This window comes from Pristiophorus japonicus, chromosome 3 (assembly GCF_044704955.1).
Source record: "Pristiophorus japonicus isolate sPriJap1 chromosome 3, sPriJap1.hap1, whole genome shotgun sequence".
NCBI classification, from domain to species: Eukaryota; Metazoa; Chordata; class Chondrichthyes; family Pristiophoridae; genus Pristiophorus; species Pristiophorus japonicus.
The window spans coordinates 256,483,229-256,501,132 of NC_091979.1; the positions used below are offsets into that span (position 1 = coordinate 256,483,229).

The window sequence follows — 17,904 nt, forward strand, 5'->3', positions numbered from 1 at the left end:
TAATCTTATTTCTTATGTTCTTATCCACTTATATTGGTTTAAAAATGTATTCTCCTTTGATGCGGTTCAGCACTCTTACAATTAAACACAGTTCCATCTATTCCATCTGCCTCACCCTTGAGTTTGCCTTGATAAGGTTTAAAGTTAGTCATAATTCCACTCAGACGTTTCTATATTTCTATGCATATCACATTCTTCCACCCCACCCAGTATACTCTGCTTACCTCTAAAAAGAACGGCTTTTGAAATGCTGGCCTGGAAGTGGAACACTCTGAAGACAAATCCCTCTGTGTTCCCAAAGCCAAGTGCGTTGCTAGTGGCAACGGGTGAGAGTTTCAACTCTGACCTCCGACCCTTCCTCCTATCAGGACGCAGAGCGAGAGAGAATGGGAGAGTAGGAAAGAGCGTGGGCTTTCTCCTCGTTACTTCGGCCTATTTATGTCGGGCAGCGGTCGAGGGAATGTGACGCCGACACTGCTAGGACGTTCTCGACACCTTTGGGCTTGAATCCTCGCCCGAAGCGGGGTGGGTTCTTTTTTTCCGGTGAGCTAAAGAGAGGTGGAATTGAGCAACAACACAAAAAAAATCGAGAGAGAAATGATGATGCTGGCGGAGCAGTCGCAGACGTGGTTCCCCACACATGTCCAAGTGATTGTCATGCAAGCCCGCGAGTTGAACCCCAAAGGCAAGAGCGGCACCAACGACACGTACACCATTATCCAGCTGGGCAAGGAGAAATACTCGACCTCGGTGGCGGAGAAAACCCTGTGCCCGACATGGAAGGAGGAGGTGTCCTTCGAGTTTCCCGGTCTGCTGCTGCAGGGAACCCCGGAGAAATACACCCTGCACCTGATCGTCATGCACCGTTCACTGGTCGGCCTGGATAAATTCCTCGGCCAGGTAGCCATTTGCCTCAATGAACTTTTTGAAAACAAAGCGAGGAGGCAAAAAGAGTAAGTGTCCCCCCCCCCTTTTTTTAAGTCTCTTTTAATTGGTTGTATAAATCTGCTATTGAGTTAAAGGTAAGTAGCACCTCACTTATCCACCCTCAAAATACATATATATGTTAAAAATGTTACACATGTAGTAATTCACTATATATCTACATCGCAGTTTGTTCATGGTGTGTATTTTGACTAGAGTATGACGTGTGCATAATCTAAAACCATTCCCTCCCCACACCACCCAATAAAATATTGGTAGCAGGTTAACCCAGTCTGCTGGTGTAGGTGTCCGTTCAACAGCTTTCTGAATGATTTTGAATTGTGTAAAAGCAATTTTTTGTAACTAGTTTTTTTTTTTAAAAAGAAGTCGTCTCCAATTATGCAGTAGAAATTTATGTAGTAAAAGGGCAATGAACATGATACAGCACTTGGAATACTCCCAAAAACCTAGTAATTGTGTGTGTGTGTGTGTGTGTGTGTGTCTTTAGCAGTAAATTAAAAATAAATATTCTATATATCTTTTTTGGTCAAATATCAATCCACTTTATTATCTTTACATCTAAGGTGCACCACTTCTGCAATATGATATATATTCATTCCATAACATATGTGAAAAGATGTTGACCTGTAGGTTGACAGCAATTTCTCTTTGGGTGCACTTGCCCTACTATTGTGCATCACTACAAAGAAAAATAAATACTTTGCATCTGTTTTCACAAGAGAGGGGTGATGCAGACACTACTATCAAGGAGAAGTGTGAAAAATAAGATGAAATAAACATAGTGAGAGAGGAGGTATTAAGGGGTTTAGTAGCTTTGAAAGTGATAAGTCCCCAGACCCGGATGAAATGTATCCTAGGCTGTTAAGCAAAGCAAAAGAAGAAATAGCAGAGGCTTTGACGATCATTTTCCAATCCTCTCTGGCTTCAGGTGTTGTGCCAGAGGACTGCTAATGTGGTACTTTTCTTTCAGGGAGAAAGGGATAGATCGAGTAATTACAAGCCAGTCAGCCTAACCTCAGTGTTGGGAAAATTATTGGAAAAAATCCTGAAGGACAGGATAAATCTTAACTTGGAAAGACACAGATTAATCAAGAACAGTCATCGCAGATTTGTTAAGGGAAGGTCGTGTCTGACTAACTTCATTGAATTTTTCGAGGAGGTAACCAGGAAGGTCGATGAAGGTGTATAATGTAGTGTAGATGGATTTTAGCAAAGCTTTTGATATAGTCCCACATGGTAGACTGGTCACCAAAAGTGAAAGCTCATGGGATCCAGGGCAACGTGGCAAATTGGATCCAAAATTGGCTGAGGCAGGAAGCAAAGGGTAATGGTTGATGGGTGTTTCTGTGACCTGGAAATATGTTGCCAGCGGGGTTCTGCAGGGCTCAGTACTAGGTCCCATGCTTTTTTGTGATATAAATCAATGATCTAAACTTGAATATAGGGGGTATGATTAAGAAGTTTGCAGATGATACTAAAATCGCCTGTGTGGTTGATAATGAAGAAGAAAGCTGCGGACTGCAGGAAGATATAAATGTACTAGTCAGGTGGGCAGAACAGTGGAAAATTGAATTTAATCCAGAGAAGTGTGAGGTAATGCATTTGGGGAAGGCTAACAAGGAAAGGGAATGATTACACATTAAATGGTAGCATACTGAAGTGTAGAGAAACAAAGGGACCTTGGAGTGCATGTCCACAGATCCCTGAAAGTAGCAGGCCACGTGGATAAGATGGTAAAGAAGGCATACAGAATGCTTGCCTTTTAATAATACAAGAGTGGGGAGGGGGGTTTATGCTTGAATTGTATAAAACAATAGTTAGGCCACTGCTGGAGTATTGCGTGCAGTTCTAGTCACCGCATTACAGGAAGGATGTGATTGCGCATGGGTACGGAGGAGGTTTACGAGGATGTTGCTGAGTGGCGATTCTAAGCAATGAGGACAGATTAGATAGGCTGGATTTGTTTTCATTAGAACAGAGGGAGCTAAGGGGAGACCTCATTGAGGCCTAGATGGAGTGGATAAGAAGGACTTGTTTCCCTTAGCAGAGGGATCAACAGCCAGGGGGCATAGATTTAAAGTAATTGATAGGAGGTTTAGAGGGGATTTGACTAAGTGTTTTCATCCAGAGGATGGTGGGGGTCTGGACCTCTCTGCCTGAAAGGGTGGTAAAGGTAAAGGCAAAAGCCCTCACCGCAATTTTTTTTTAAAAGTACTTGGCTGTACACCTGAAGTTCTGCAACCTGCAGGGTTACGGACCTAGAGCTGGAAAGTGGGATTAGGCGGGATAGCTTTTTGTCGGCCAGCATGGACACGATCGGCTGAAATGGCCTCTTATCGTGCTGTAAACTTTTATGAAGAAAATGCAGCCCAAATCTAGTCTAGGCCTGAGGTGACACCAGAGCGAATTGGAATCCAATTCCCTGGAATTAGGACTCCTATTTGTTTCAGAGTCAGGTTGGACTCTGGGGATTTGAGAGTTTCTTGGCTTCTTCCAAAAGACTTTCAAAGAAAAAGGAGATTAAATTCTTTAAAGTTTTTTATTTTGGGAAATACTAACTATTAACAATTGTTGCCTTCAATTCTGAACTGCTCAGACAACACCTGTAATTAGAACAGGTGTGGTTTATTTGTTGGCAGAAAATAACATGGAAATTATTTAGCAAGATTGGATTTTTTTCAGCCAATTTCCTCTTTACTATCTTTTTTTTTAAATCAGTTAAATCTCCATTTGAGGCTTCAGGATGAACTTTTGTGAAGTAATTTGTTTCCTTTTATATACATTTCTGTTTCTGTACAAGTCTGCAAACTTGCCAGTTTTAAACTAAAGGGTAAATTCTATGCTCAGGAACTTGTAGTCAGGAAAATGCAGACCCCAATTTGATACCTTCCATCCATTAACTTTTTAATAAGTAGAAAATCTAAGGCAAGCACATAAAGACTGGAACCAGCTGAAAATGGGGACAACAGTAGGGGAGATTTATCTGAGGTTACAAAAATGGCTATGGTCAGGGAGGAAGCTGACTGGGCAGGGCAGAATGCATTTGAGGGAAGAGGTATTGAGGTCTGCTTCAAAAGGGACCAAAGGCATTTTTGATCCAATCCCCCATGTCTGCTCGGTACTCCCAGACCTTGGGACCCCCATCTCAAAATACTGAGGATCTGACAGATTCCAGTACAGGTACTGGCAGATCCTAGAGTCACTCAAGTGCTAATAAATCAGAGTCCCTAATAATACTAATTTCCATAACACCATGTTCTTTTTACAATGTCTCTGACTCACCATAAGTAATGCCACAGGAGATCTGATCAACTAAAAAGCTTTTAATATAGACGAGAAATGCACGTATATTCAAAAATGTTTGTCTTTTTACATTTAGGAAAGGTCAAAAAAGTTTAATTTTTATTTCTGTTAAATTGTACCTCACTTTGATTTTGTGCAAAATTATGATTACACACTGGGATCCAGGTATCTTATTAAGAGCAATGTTGATCCTGAGTGGAAGGAGAGAAATGAACTGCCAAGTGTCATCTAATTTAAAAGGACAGTTGTCCACACACGGCAAAGGCCAGCTGCCCTCTGTGCAATAGGTTCATTTAATTGGTGCTGGGAAGTTCTAATCATTTTGTTCAGTCCAAGCTGTAGACTTTTAAAAAAAATTATTTGTCGCCAGATTTCGGTGATACTGGAAGGGTGGCATTTATCACCCATCTTTGGTTCTCTGAGAAGATGGTGATGAGCCATCGCCTTGAAACTCTTTGAGTCTACCTATAAAACATAAAACATTAAACCGTGCCACCCGACCTGGATGACACACCAGACATTTACAAGGCCCTTTTTTTTTCTTGTTTTTTTTTTTGTTTTTTTTTTTGGGCACTAAAATCACCTTTTTTCCCCAGTGCCCCCTATAAAAGGGAAGGGGACACTAAAAACACCGGCAATTAAAACAAATTAAACTTTAAAACGTAAAATCAAATTACCACTGTAGTCCTTGCATCAGGTGGGAAATTACAGCATATTAACCCAGTGCTGATGAAGGAATGGCAAGCCAGAATGGTGTGTAATTTAGAGGGAAACTTGCTGATGCTGATGCTCCCATGATCTTGCTGCTATCCTTTTATAGTACTGTAGTAGAGGTCGAGGAGCTGGGAAGTGCCAAGTAACAATGGCAAGTTTCCGTAGTTATTCTTGTGGATGGTACGTACTGCAGCTGCTGTGTTTGAGGGGATAGTTTTTGCGTTCTATAGCAACATGCATTTATATTGTGTCTTTTTAATGTAGAAAAATGTCCCAAGACATTTCAGATAAGGAAAAAATGATGCCAAACCAAAGAAAGGGATATTAAACAGGGGGAGGGGGGGGGGGGGTCTTGAGGGAGGTGGTGATGCAGAGGGAGAGAATTCCAGAGTCTAGGGCATAGATGGCTGAAGGCGCATCTGTCAATGGTGAGGTGAAGGGATGGATGCGTAAGAGGCCGGAGTTGGAGGAACAAAGAGTTCTCGGAGGGTTGTAGGGCTGGACAAGTTTAGAGATATAGGGCTAGAAATTGGCCTCCTTTGCAGCCCCGTTAGCACCTCCAGGGGCAATAACGGGGCACTACCGGCTCTGTGGCTGCCGCGGGATTACAGACACCCGCAAAATTGCAGTGGAGATTTGCGGTGACGGTAACCCGTAGCGCCATAATCTCCTGAGCCCCAGAGAGCATGATGTCATCCGTCTGCATACCCAGTAGCGCCGCGAATCTGAACTTCGGTGTCCCCACCCCCCCCACCTGCAGCATCAGCAGGCGTCCACACCGGCAGCAGCAGGAGGTGTTGTTAGGGAGGCCGGCTGCTTGGAGAGAGGTATTTAAGTGCAAGGTCGCTTGTGTCAATATAAAATTTCATGCAGAGCCTGCAGCGATGGCCCTTCCCTTTTTAAGGGAGGGAAGGAGCCTCTGATCTTGGCAGCGCTGCACTCAACATTGTGCACTGCTACCGCCCCTCTTGCCGACTTTAGCGTTGGCTTCAGTAGCGCCTGGTGAAACTTTTGCGGTAGTACAAAAGTTATCGCCCCAAATGGGGTGCTGCACAATTGTTCCCCCATAGGGAGGAGCGAGGCAATGAAGGGATTTAACAATGAGGATAAGTATGTTGAATTGGAGGACTAATGTAGGTGAGTTATGGATGAGCAGGTCTTGGTGCAAGATACGATACAGGCAACAGAATTTTAGATGCACTGAAGTTTACAGAGCATGGACCATGCAAAGCTGGCGAGGAGAGCATTGGAATAATCAAATCTTGAGGTGACAAAGGCATGGATGAAAGTTTCAGCAGCAGATGAGCAGAGCAGAGACAGGGCAGAGTTACCTAGGTGGAAATAGATGGAGGATAACTCAGCTCCGGTTTGAATAAAATGCCGAGGTTGCAAACAGTCTAGTACAACCCGAGACCATGGCAAGGATATGTTATTTTTGGCAAGGATTGAAGAAGATGCCTTTGGTCTTCCCAATGTTTATCTAGAGGAAATTGCAGCTCATCCAAGACTGGATATCGCACACGCACCAGCAGTCTAACTGCACAGAGGCAGTTAAGTGGATGTGAGCAGTACAGCTGACTCCATGTCGTCGAGGGGCAGCATGAAGATGAACAGAAGGAAGCCAAGGATGGATACTTGGGGAACCCCTGAGGCAACAGTGCAGGAGTGGGCGGAGAAGCCATTGGTAGAGGTGTTGTGGCTATGATCAGATAGGTAAGTGCAACTAATTGAGAACAGCCACACTGAGCTGTATAGCAGAGGAGAGGCGTTGGAAGAGGATCATATGGGTGATCACGTCAAAGGGTGCAGAAAGGTCATAATTACAAATTATGTCATTTGTGACTTTTTAATTAGGGTTATTTCTGTGTTGTGGCAGGAATGGAGAGCTAATTGGAGAGATTGAAACATGAAATTGCAGGAAACGTGGGTGTGGATTTGGGAGGCAACAAGAGGCTCAGGGGCTTTGGAGAGGAAAGAGAAAGAAAGACTTGCATTTATATAGCGCCTTTCATGACCTTGGGACATCCAAAAGTGCTTTACAACCAATGAAGTATTTTTGAACTTAATGAAGGAAACTCAGCAGCCAATATGCACACAGCAAGGTCACACAAGCAGCAATGTGATCATGACCAGATAATTTGCTTTGCTGGTTGTTGAGGGATAAATATTGACCAGGACGTCTGGGAGAGCTTCCCTGTTCTTTGAAATAGTGCTATGGGATCTTTTGTCACCAACCTAAGAGCAGACTTGGTTTAACATCTCATCAAAAAGATGGCACCTCCAACAGTGCAGCACTCCCCCAGTTCTGCACTGGCGTGTCAGCCTAGATAATGTGCTCAAGTCTTTCGAATGGGGCTTGAACCCACAACCTTCTGGCTCCAAGGCAAGAGGGCTACCCACTGAGCCACTGCTGACACAGTTCGAAGTGGATGAGGCGGTAGTTAACATGCAGGTTCAGGTTTGAATCTAGCTCGGGCTGATTTACCAAGTTTGCTTTGGCAACTATAAGGGTTCTGTGTGAAACCACTTTGGGCAATGTTGATCCAGATCCTAAAGGGCAACAGCCTACAGTCCCAAAGCTGCCCATAACTTGGCATTAATTTCACTGTGAGGCTAGAAGACTGATGGTGAGAGACAGGGAAAGGTTTGCATTGATGCAGATGCTCTTCTGCAGCTGGGAGTTAAGGAACTTCATTTGGGGTAGGGTAAATTGCTCTGTTTGGTCCAATTTGGAAATGCTGACACTGGGTGGCGAAAGCAGAGAAAAACTCTCCCCATCGCTGACATTCTTCATCTCGGTAAATAGCCAGTAATGTTTCATATAACCATCTAACCAATAACTTAGTGAGACAGCAGCCATATGTATAATTTGATATAAGCTATCACACAGGCAATTAGTGTCTTAGTAAATTTGCATATTCCAAGAGGTTGGTACACCCTACAGGAAAGTAGTCGCCTTGTATTTCAGGAAAATGTCAGTGGTAATGCAGTTATCGTGTCCCATTTACAATGTCCGATCATTTGAATTGATACTCTAATTGGTGTAGATTGAGTTTTATGTAAACATTCTTGATTTAGTTTGGTTTACACCATTCAGGAATATAGCATAGTGGGTTTTAAAGAACTGTCATTTTTGACAGCTCTAGCATGAAGTATCAACAATGTTGGGAAAAGCAACTAATCAAAAATATTGATTCAGTTGACACGATATCTTGTGCGGTTAATGTAGCAGAGAGTTAAGCTAAACTACTTATCTGGTGGGAAATGTTGATTGTGCAATTATAGATAAGATTACAGGGGATGGGTGCTTGCCAGAAATTTAATGGGGATTCCCCAGAAGTCATTTAGCTGCACATTAGGGCTCTACTTTCCAAATATGGTCAGAAAGGATACCCTGCCATTTACTTTAATGGTAAATGATTTCATGAAGTACTAAGGCACTACCTTTTGAGGCAAATCAAATATATTCTATCGGTTTCTTTACTTGTACCTCAATGACACTTAATATAACCAAGACTTCATTTTATTTTCCACTTTTTTTTTTGTTGCTTGATATGAATTGTTACCGCAAACTAATTTAAAGATTATAGGGTAGCTTTCAACTTTTGGCAGGGGCAGAAAATTGATCAATCTGTCCATTATATAATCCACCCGATTTTTACTTTCCATTGATTGGCGCCCAATGCAGCACCACCAGTTTTGCACCCCTGTTGAAGTTGAAAGTTGCCCACCTTATAACTTGGAAGGAATAAAATTGAATGTGTAAAAGCGCGTGGTCCTTCTGCAGTCGATGGTTGTATGCATATAGCTTTCCCCTTTTGGGATACCTCTCTAACTTTCTCTCTTTCCCCCCACCACCCCCTGCCCTTTTTTTTTAAGGGAAGTATTAAAATGAAATTATTCCAGCCGGATGGATGTTCTGTTTCTGATCACCTTTTTGCTACTCATTAATTTTTATATTGCTACACAGAACAGTTTGGGATTATGACAAGTGTCGCAGCTGCACGTGGCACATGATTCTACTTGTGTTAAGGAGGCAGCTGGTACTTTTAAAGCAGATGTGCAATGCTCTGAAAAATGCAATTGCACTGGTATATAAATCAATGGGGAAGATTGCCACTTGGCTTTTTGTGGAGAAATAGTCAATGTATTCTTTATGCACATGCACATTTACACTTCGTTACACGTGAGAGACTAAATCCTTCTCTCCCTTTCCCCCCCCCCCCCCCACCTCCCACCTCAGATTGCAGGATCTTAAAACCTGTTCGAGGTGTGACTGAGTCACTCCTTGCTTACCGTGCTGCCGATAAAGAATTTCCGCAGGACACCCCTCCCCCAGTATCTTCCTCCTACGATCGATTTGGCATCACTCCGTCACCACTTCCTGATTTATCACTCCTCTTCTACTCTCCAACCTCCAACTTTTAGAAGTGGTGATGGCTCTGAGTTATGGTATTTCATCTAGGCGTCATAGTTTTTTTTAAACTACATTCACCTCAAACTATTAACTCCTAATTAATTTTTTGTACATCTCTCATAACTTTGAGCTACTTTTAAGTTGCCAGTTTAATATTGCACCTGAATTTTGTATTGATGATTACAGCAACAAATAGTCACTTGACACACTTCTGAGTGAGAATTAACAAAATCATGTTGATTTTGATTTTAACAGTGCTGCTGTTGAGTGGCAACTGGTGATGTCAGCCAAGTTTCAACAAATCCTATGTGAAACTGCTGCACCAATTTAAGTAAATGCATTTGGTTAAAAGTAGAATATGGCATAATACAGTTGTTTTAATTGTGATATATTCCTTTCAGCAGTTGGAGTTACAAAAAGCAGGCTATAAACCGGAAATCTCTTAAACAAGTTCTCTTCTGGAGCCACAAACTGCATAGTGTATCGGAAAATTCAATTATAAAAGGATCTACTGTTACATTTTAGGATTGGAGCCCAGGGGTTTCCAAAGCATTAGCAGTTCTGTAACTATACCCCTCTTTAAAGTTGTAACTGCTCTCAAGCATCTTAAACCACATCAATAATTAAAAACAGGGGAATACAGTAGGCTAAGATTATGGGGCCCCTCTCTACTTGGTTGGTTGCCAGGTAACCTCATATAGTCAAATTAAGGTATTGAACCTGAAATAACCCTTGAATATGTGATTACATTCACTTCATGAAGAAATCACTTGCAACAGAAGTTGGAATGCTAAAATGATCAATAACTTAATGAGCTTCAATTTAGAAAAATGACTAGGCCTCCAAAATGAATGAGTAGGTACAATAACATAACTGGCCCCAAATGTATTTTTACTATGCATCATATGCATTTTACAGGTGCGTGGTAGACTATATACTTGGAAAGTATGCAACCCCATGAGAGACCGCTTAATAGAAAGTTCTTGGCTACTACAGTACTCTGGTAGAATATGGTATTTTAATAACTACCCTGAAACATATTGAAAAATCACTTTTGTCATCCATCACCCGACGCTGCAGATGATGTACAATACCTGTCATTCTGTCAATGGGCTTTAATTGTAATGAGGGTTGGACACCAGTAAAATGCCCAGCAAAATTGAGGAAGGATCTTGGACCTGAAATGGCAACTGATTTGACTTCTGTTTCTGTGCAATGCTGCCAGACCTGTTGAGTATTTCTCGCTTTTTCTGTTTTTGTTTACATGAAAACACTCTTTGCTCCGCTTCCCTTTTTGAGCAAAAGAGACCCAAGCCCATTTAAAAGTATAATTCTTTGTTTATTTTGGTTTATTGTATTGATCTTATGGCCAGTCCAAAAATGGATCTCAAACTAATTTAAAAAGGAACTGTTACATAATTTGGTAATGGCAGAAAGTGATATCTGTACATTTGATGGTTCTGGGCAGCCTTGTTGCTGAGGTTTACATTTCAATCTGTTAGTGGCAATCTACAAGCAGATGTTTTGTGTTGAACTTCCCCTGGTCTGATCTTGCCGAGATTCATTATACCTGTATTACAATATAAAATGTCCTATTGGAAATCTGCCCCTGTTTCTCTCTCTGCCTCTGTAAGCCTATCCCTCTCATGGCCCTGGAACTTAGTGGGGTCAAGTTTCGGCCTGAGTTGCTCCTATTGTTTTGGAGCAACTGGTTTAGAATGGAGTATCTTAGAAATTGCAATTCTCGGCATTTAGTTTGCTCCAGTTCTAGTCAGTTAGAACAGTTTCATTTTGGAACAGTTTTTTTTCAAAAGGGGGCGTGTCCAGCCACTTACACCTGTTTTGACAGTTTAGACAGTGAAAACTTACTCCAAACTAACTTAGAATGGAGTAAGTGTAGATTTTTGTACGCTCCGAAAAACCCTGCCTACACTTTACAGATCAGGCGTAGGGAACGAGGTGGGGTGGGAAAGGGAAGTAATTTAATTCTACAAGCATTCAACAGTCTTTCTTATACAAATAAAGAGCCACCCTGACTAAAAAATTATCAACAAAGCAAAGACAAAATATTGAATATTCCTACCTGCGTGAAGCAGCAGCAGCCTTCGAGCTGCGGTGCTTCAGGCAGGCCTTCCATGTCGGAGACTCGACGGCAGCCCAACAACAACGGCAGCAAGCAGCCTTCGAGCTGCGGTGCTTCAGGCAGGCCTTCCTTCCATGTAGGAGACAGGGGCGGCGTCGGTGGCTTGACGGCAGCCGAAGACACAGCAAGCAGCTTTCGAGCTGCGAGGGAAGCTGAGGCCATTCAGCCATGGGATAGGGGCGGCGGCAGCGGCTGACGGCGGCCGAAGACACAGCAAGCAGCCTTCGAGCTGCGAGGGAGACTGAGGCCATTCGGCCAGGGAGAGAGAGGCAGCCAGATAGCCAGTTTGAAACTTAAATTTGCAGAATGGGTGCTGCATCGTCAACACCACAGATTATGCAATGGTTCGCCAGCAATTCACTGCACAGGAGAGAATTGATTAGAGCTCACCGTACCAGGAACGCCATAGCCCGTAGGCTGATGGGCAGGAGACCTTACCCACGCCGGCAATATCGAGCCAGGCGCTCGTACCTGGACATGAGCGAGACTGATTGTGTCAAAAGGCTGTGTTTCCGCAGAGAAGTTGTCGCTGAGAGCAGATTTGCAGCCCAGAAGCAGAACGCCAACTGCCTTGTTTGTTGAAATGAAGGTAACAGCTGCACTTTCTTTCTCTGCCTCGGGATCGTTTCAGGCTACAACTGGAGATGTGTGCACCATCTCTCAACGTGCAATATATGCCTGCGTTTACCAGGTCACGGCTGCACTGTATGCACGGAGGAATGACTTCATCAATTTCCCAATGACCACACAAGCGATCCATGAGAGGGCTGTGGGCTTCTTCAGGATTGCCGGCTTCCCAAAGGTACAAGGCTGCATTGATTGTACCCACATAGCCTTGCGAGCACCTGTGGAGGATTCCGAGCAGTACAGGAATAGAAAAGGTTTCCACCCCATCAATGTGCAGCTCGTGTGTGATGAAAAGCAGCGCACCATGTCAGTTGATGCGAGCTACCATGGCAGCACCCATGATGCGTTCATCCTACACGACAGCATTATATCTGACATGTTTGAGCAGCAGCCAGAAGGGCAGAGCTGGCTACTGGGAGACCAAGGGTACGGCCTGACCACCTGGCTCATGATTCCCCTATGCATGATACAGACAGAAGCTGACCATCAATACAACATGGCGCACATTGTGATGCACAGCATCATCAAGAGGACCATTGACCTATTGAAACAGCGTTTCCGATGCCTGGACCATTCCGGAGACCACTTTCAATACTCTGCTCAGATTGTCGGTCACTTCACTGTTGTGTGCTACATGCTCCATAACTTGGCCATCATGAGGCAGCAGGAGCTGGTAGTGGAACCAGAAGACACAAGTGAGGGTCCAGTGCATGATAGTATTACGGATCAGGAAAGCATGCAAGTGACTGAGGGCCGTCCATCGTGCCCCGTTTAACGATTGCTCGAGCCCTGCGGTAGCAACTCATCCATGAACGCTTCAACTACTGATGCCTGAGGGCTCTGCGACCACAGTTGCGTATGGACATATTTATTCTTTGCAGTTGTTCCAATGTTGTGTTGTGTTAATGGAAGATGATTCAGTTTTAATGAAAAAATATTTTATTGAAAAATTAACGTCACTGTAATATATTTGATCAAACTTTACTTTTTAACATGACTCTTGAAGATCACTTAAAAACCCTAAGATCACAAGTTGTAAATTTACAAAAGTTACAACAATGTGAAAAATCTTACACTTGGGATCAATTAGACTTCAGGATCACTTTAGGTGCAAAATTAAATAAGATACAAAATGAGAGCATTTACACGAAGATCACTTTTTTAAAAAAAAAACCCTGAGATCAATTATAAGTTGTAAAGTTACAAAACTTATAAAACAATTTCAATTTGAAAAACGCTACTACAGCGACATCAAGAACAAGAATAAAAGCAGCAAAGAAAGGCTGCAACCATCTCTCATCCACATCTCAGTGAATGTTCACTTCTTCATGGGGGTGTCATTTGAGCGGGGCTGTGTGCCCTTATTGCAGCAGCTACCTCCCTGATGGCCTGTGCCATCAATTGCACTCCCTTGGACATTCCCTCCCTAAGTTCCCGTGTCATTACTGCTATTTCTCCCGTCAGGACCGTCGCCTCTTCACCCACTGCACTGACGCCACCGATGAGTGATCGGGTAAGCTCATTAGTCTCCACATCCAATGCCACAACCTGAGCCTCATCTGTTGTACGCTGCATCTCAGGAGAGTGTGTCTCCAATCTCCTTCTCCTCTGCCTGGGTCTGCCTCGTGGCACCACTGCACTGCACTGGGAGGCGCGGGCACGGACGGTGAGACGCTCGGTGTTCCAGACGACAGCACTCGAGTGGGAGGCGCAGGCTCAGACAGTGGCGCACTGGCTGTAAACTGCTGCATTACACCAGCAGCACCACTGGGACCCACAATATCGAAATCAAAACCATGGACGGTGGAACCAGAACCTATGCAAGGGATTAAAACTCTGATGCCCCTTAATGTGGGCTCCTAAACATTAGTTTGGAAGCTCTCTCCTGTAGACATTTCAGTCATCGCCGCCAGCATCCAGTCTGGATCGTCCGCATCTGGTTGTACTGGTTCTTGTTCTGTATCTTCAGGATCCTCAGGGTTGGCAGCAGCAGCATCATCATGTTCTGCAAAATACATCAGAACAGTTTAACAGCAAGGGAGGGGGCAGGATGGGTGACATGAGTACTCTCACACATCGCAGGCCAGGCAGTAGGTTGATTTGAAGGGCCACGATGCATTTTCAGGACTCGCCCTCTTCCTCGCATGCGGGCCCAGCTTTTGCTGGGCTTTTCTCCATGTACGACTCATCGTGGCAGCTACCCTCTGTTCCAAGGATGTCAGTGGATGCAGATTGGGCGTAGCTCCTCCTGTTCAAGTTGCTTCCCTTTTGTTGACCAATTTCTTCTGCAAAGAATAAAATATAACTTTTTACAGAGCGCATCTTTCTGCAGGGTGGGACATACAGATAGTCACATGACAATTACGATTACATTAAAAAATTAAAAATTACTTGCACTAACTACTTGACCAAGCTCGTGCCATTTCTTTTTACACTGGCATCCAGATCTCATGGTATGCACCACTGCGCAGTAATCTTCTGCAACTTGGATCCAGCGTTTCTTCTTTTCTTTCGGTGGCACTTTTATGCGATCTTTCACTGGGCTTTCTTGCCTGATATTTTTCAGGGCTGTGTACATTTGTGATCTATGTCCAGTGACATCACTGCTGGCCCTCCCTTTTTTATTAAAAATCAATTCCTATAAAAGTTTAAGTTACAATTGGAGGGAAGAAAATAAATGTAAATATTAAACATTTAAACTTGCTGAGATTTGTTCCATCACTCGTTATTTCACGTCTGCAATACCTAATGGGATTTCTTTTAAAACTATTGCTGAAGATATATAAGCTGTGATCTTATTTTCTCTTTGCTTGGATTTTTTTATGCATAACTTTGTGATTACTGTAATTTGTAGGGATCAGTATTAGGATTCTATAAATTCGAGTGTTTTTCATATTTAGGTAGGAATTTAAATTGGCATTCCGGTACCATCAACTGCAAAAGTCACACACTAACTCTGGTTCTTATGACCTGGAAATTTGGGGTACAAGTTGTGCACTAATGCAAGCAAGCTCTTTTCTGTTGTTTCAGAAAAACCTTGGTGACATGTAACCCCTAGCTTTTATGGTATCAATTTAAAAACTTTTTTTTTCCACCTTCACATTGAAATCTTTGACCAATACAGGTTTTTTGTGGAAGAACCCCCAATTTTGTGGTACATGTCACCAATAGCAATCTACAAACACTGCATCAAGTTTAGTTTTTTTTAATGTTAAACGAAAGTAGCATTCCTGCATACCTTACCTTGGCCATCATTTTACAAGTAGTTGATCTGCCCAGGAGCATGACGTACACTGATGCATGCGACGGTCATCATTATGGCTATTCCGGCTATTTCTACAGCTAATTTTAAGGAGTTGAGACAAGTCAGATTAGAGGAAGTGTTCTAATTATTTTAATATAGAATAAACTAAACTTCCATGACTTAAGTTTTTAATAACCATTTAAAAACATTTATTTTGAAGCTTATACTAAAATCATAGCATTCCAACCTTTTTTCCAACTACTATGCTGCAAAAAGTTGCTTTTTTACATTAGGATCTAATGTATACAACAATATGTTTTCAATAAACTTTGTTTTATAATGGTACATACCATTTTACAATCACTCAGACTTAAAAAGATGATTATCATGCTACCCAGTATTTATTGGATCATTATGTTTTCTTTGTTTTCTTTCCCATCTCAAATTGACTTCCAGTTAAAGTAAATGTTGCCTTACTCGTGTTGGATATCATAGAGCATCTGTATCTACTGCTATTTTTTTTTAAATCTTGTTTTGCAACATTACGGTCAATTAACATTTGTTTTATAATTGTATTGGTTTAAATTGCCATTTAAAAATAGATACCATTCTTCAACAAACCCCTTGATATTGATATTAAAATGGCTGGTGTGCCCTATATAATTTGAACTGAAACATTTGAACAAGCTGGCAACCCTTGCTATATGCACATTCGGAGTGAATGCTTAATGTCCGACAATGAACTGTTGGCCAGTGATGAGGTAGTGGATAGCAAAACTAACGTCAGCAGGAAGTGATATATATGTATGGGTTAATTTTCAAATGCAAACCATAAGGCTGCCTGTTTAGAACACTCCTGATACTGTACTTGATTTTAAATAGTCTGGGGGGAAAATTGCAGTTGGAGGCTTCCTTCGGACGAGCGCCCCCGACCCAAAAAAATGTTAACGAAAATACCTGGTGGTCACAGAGGCACCTTCAATTCCGGTCGGAGGCTTTCATTCGATGCACAGCGTACAAGGAGATAGATGACTTCCCTGTATGTATGGAAATGCTGAAGTCACGTGGGCCTGGACCACAAATAACCAGGTAGTATTCTCATTGATAAAAATGGGATCTCCATTTGTACAAGATCCCATTACTATCAGAGAAAACCCTCCTAAAACAAAACACAGCATAATAACTAAAAAAAAACACACCACATATTTAAAATTAAATGTTTAGAAAAAATATATATTTTTTGAAAATGTTTTTGTTTTAATAGGGTTAAAAATAAACTTGCCTTGATGGACAGGGTTTTTAAACACAAATTAATGATTAAATTACATTTTTATATGTTTTAAAACTCTTACGCTGGCAAAAGTAAGGTATGCTTTTACCAGGTGTAAAAGTTTGAAGACTTTTCGCTGGGCATGAGTTAGGTAAAGAGCCCAATCTTTACCGTGCAGATGTCATTCTCCCGGGGATGTGGAGGATCTGTCGAGAAATCTTGATGGATTGGAAAAGCCAGTTTTCGGCGCATGCGCATTGCGCCCCGAAAACCGGCTTTTGCAAGGCCGTGCGCACTTTCCTCACTCCTTGCAAGATTACAATGTCTATGAGCAGACAATCTCCTCTAAATAAAAAAACAATATTCTCTACCAGTTATGGGTTGGCATAGCCTTGCTTTAATAAATAACTCTGAATCATAAGTTGCTTACTGGATAGCGCATGGCATGCCCACTGCATTCCCCCATCTGTGGTTGTTTTTTTCCTAGCTTCTATCAGATTACAGCACGCAGGCTAAAATTACTTAAGTAAAATGTATTGAGGTAAAATAACATGAAAAGATATTGTAAAATACCAATCAGACTGCCTGGTATAATGGGAACTGTAGAATTGGTGCAAATCAAGCAAACTACCCACCCGTCTCTCCAACCACCATCTGTCCCACCTGTGACAGAGACTGTAAATCCTACATTGATCTCATCAGTCACCTTGGAACTCATTTTAACGTGGAAGCAAGTCATCCTCAACTCTGGGGGACTTCCTAAGAAGGAGGAGGATTCTGGAAGGATACTATCTAAAGGGCCTTGTTTGTAGAAATCTATCTTGTGATGACTATTCTCAGTATAGAAGCTATGTCTTGCAGAGTACACACTGGTTTTCACCTTAAGTTCCCATAGAATTATGTTGCCCCAATTGTTTCAATCAATCCCATGGGCTATATTTTACAAGACATGTGCTGGGACTTGCTGGTTTATGGGAGAACAAACTACCGGTAATTTGCTTAACTCACTTACTCTTCAGCCCCATGACTTTACATTCACGCTCTCGCCACCTCATAAGTAAACTGAGGCAGTTGTGAGATAATGGCTGAGCAGATAAATCCCCAGATGAAGCAGCACAAAGTCATACAAGCCAGGAGATTTCAGGTTTCACCCCTAGTTTATGACGTTGCTGATCTCAGCAGAGCAACAATCCTGGCTAGAGAGGGGACAAATCGGCCAGGGTTTCTACTCCTGATTGCTA

The 17,904-nt window shown here is 42.4% G+C and overlaps 2 protein-coding genes across 2 annotated transcripts in view; one reads left to right on the forward strand and one right to left on the reverse strand.

Annotated features, from left to right (window-relative positions):
• The window catches only part of LOC139255665 (uncharacterized), a 286,509-nt gene extending 285,711 nt beyond the window's left edge, over positions 1-798 (reverse strand). Inside the window, exon 1 of the mRNA XM_070873964.1 lies at positions 225-798. The gene's annotated coding sequence lies outside the window, so the exon portion shown is untranslated. The remainder of the gene's footprint in view (positions 1-224) is intronic.
• LOC139260238 (rab11 family-interacting protein 2) overlaps positions 373-17,904 on the forward strand; it is a 90,579-nt gene continuing 73,047 nt past the window's right edge. Inside the window, exon 1 of the mRNA XM_070876564.1 lies at positions 373-953. Coding sequence (XP_070732665.1) covers positions 598-953 — 356 coding nt within the window. The 5' untranslated portion in view covers positions 373-597. The remainder of the gene's footprint in view (positions 954-17,904) is intronic.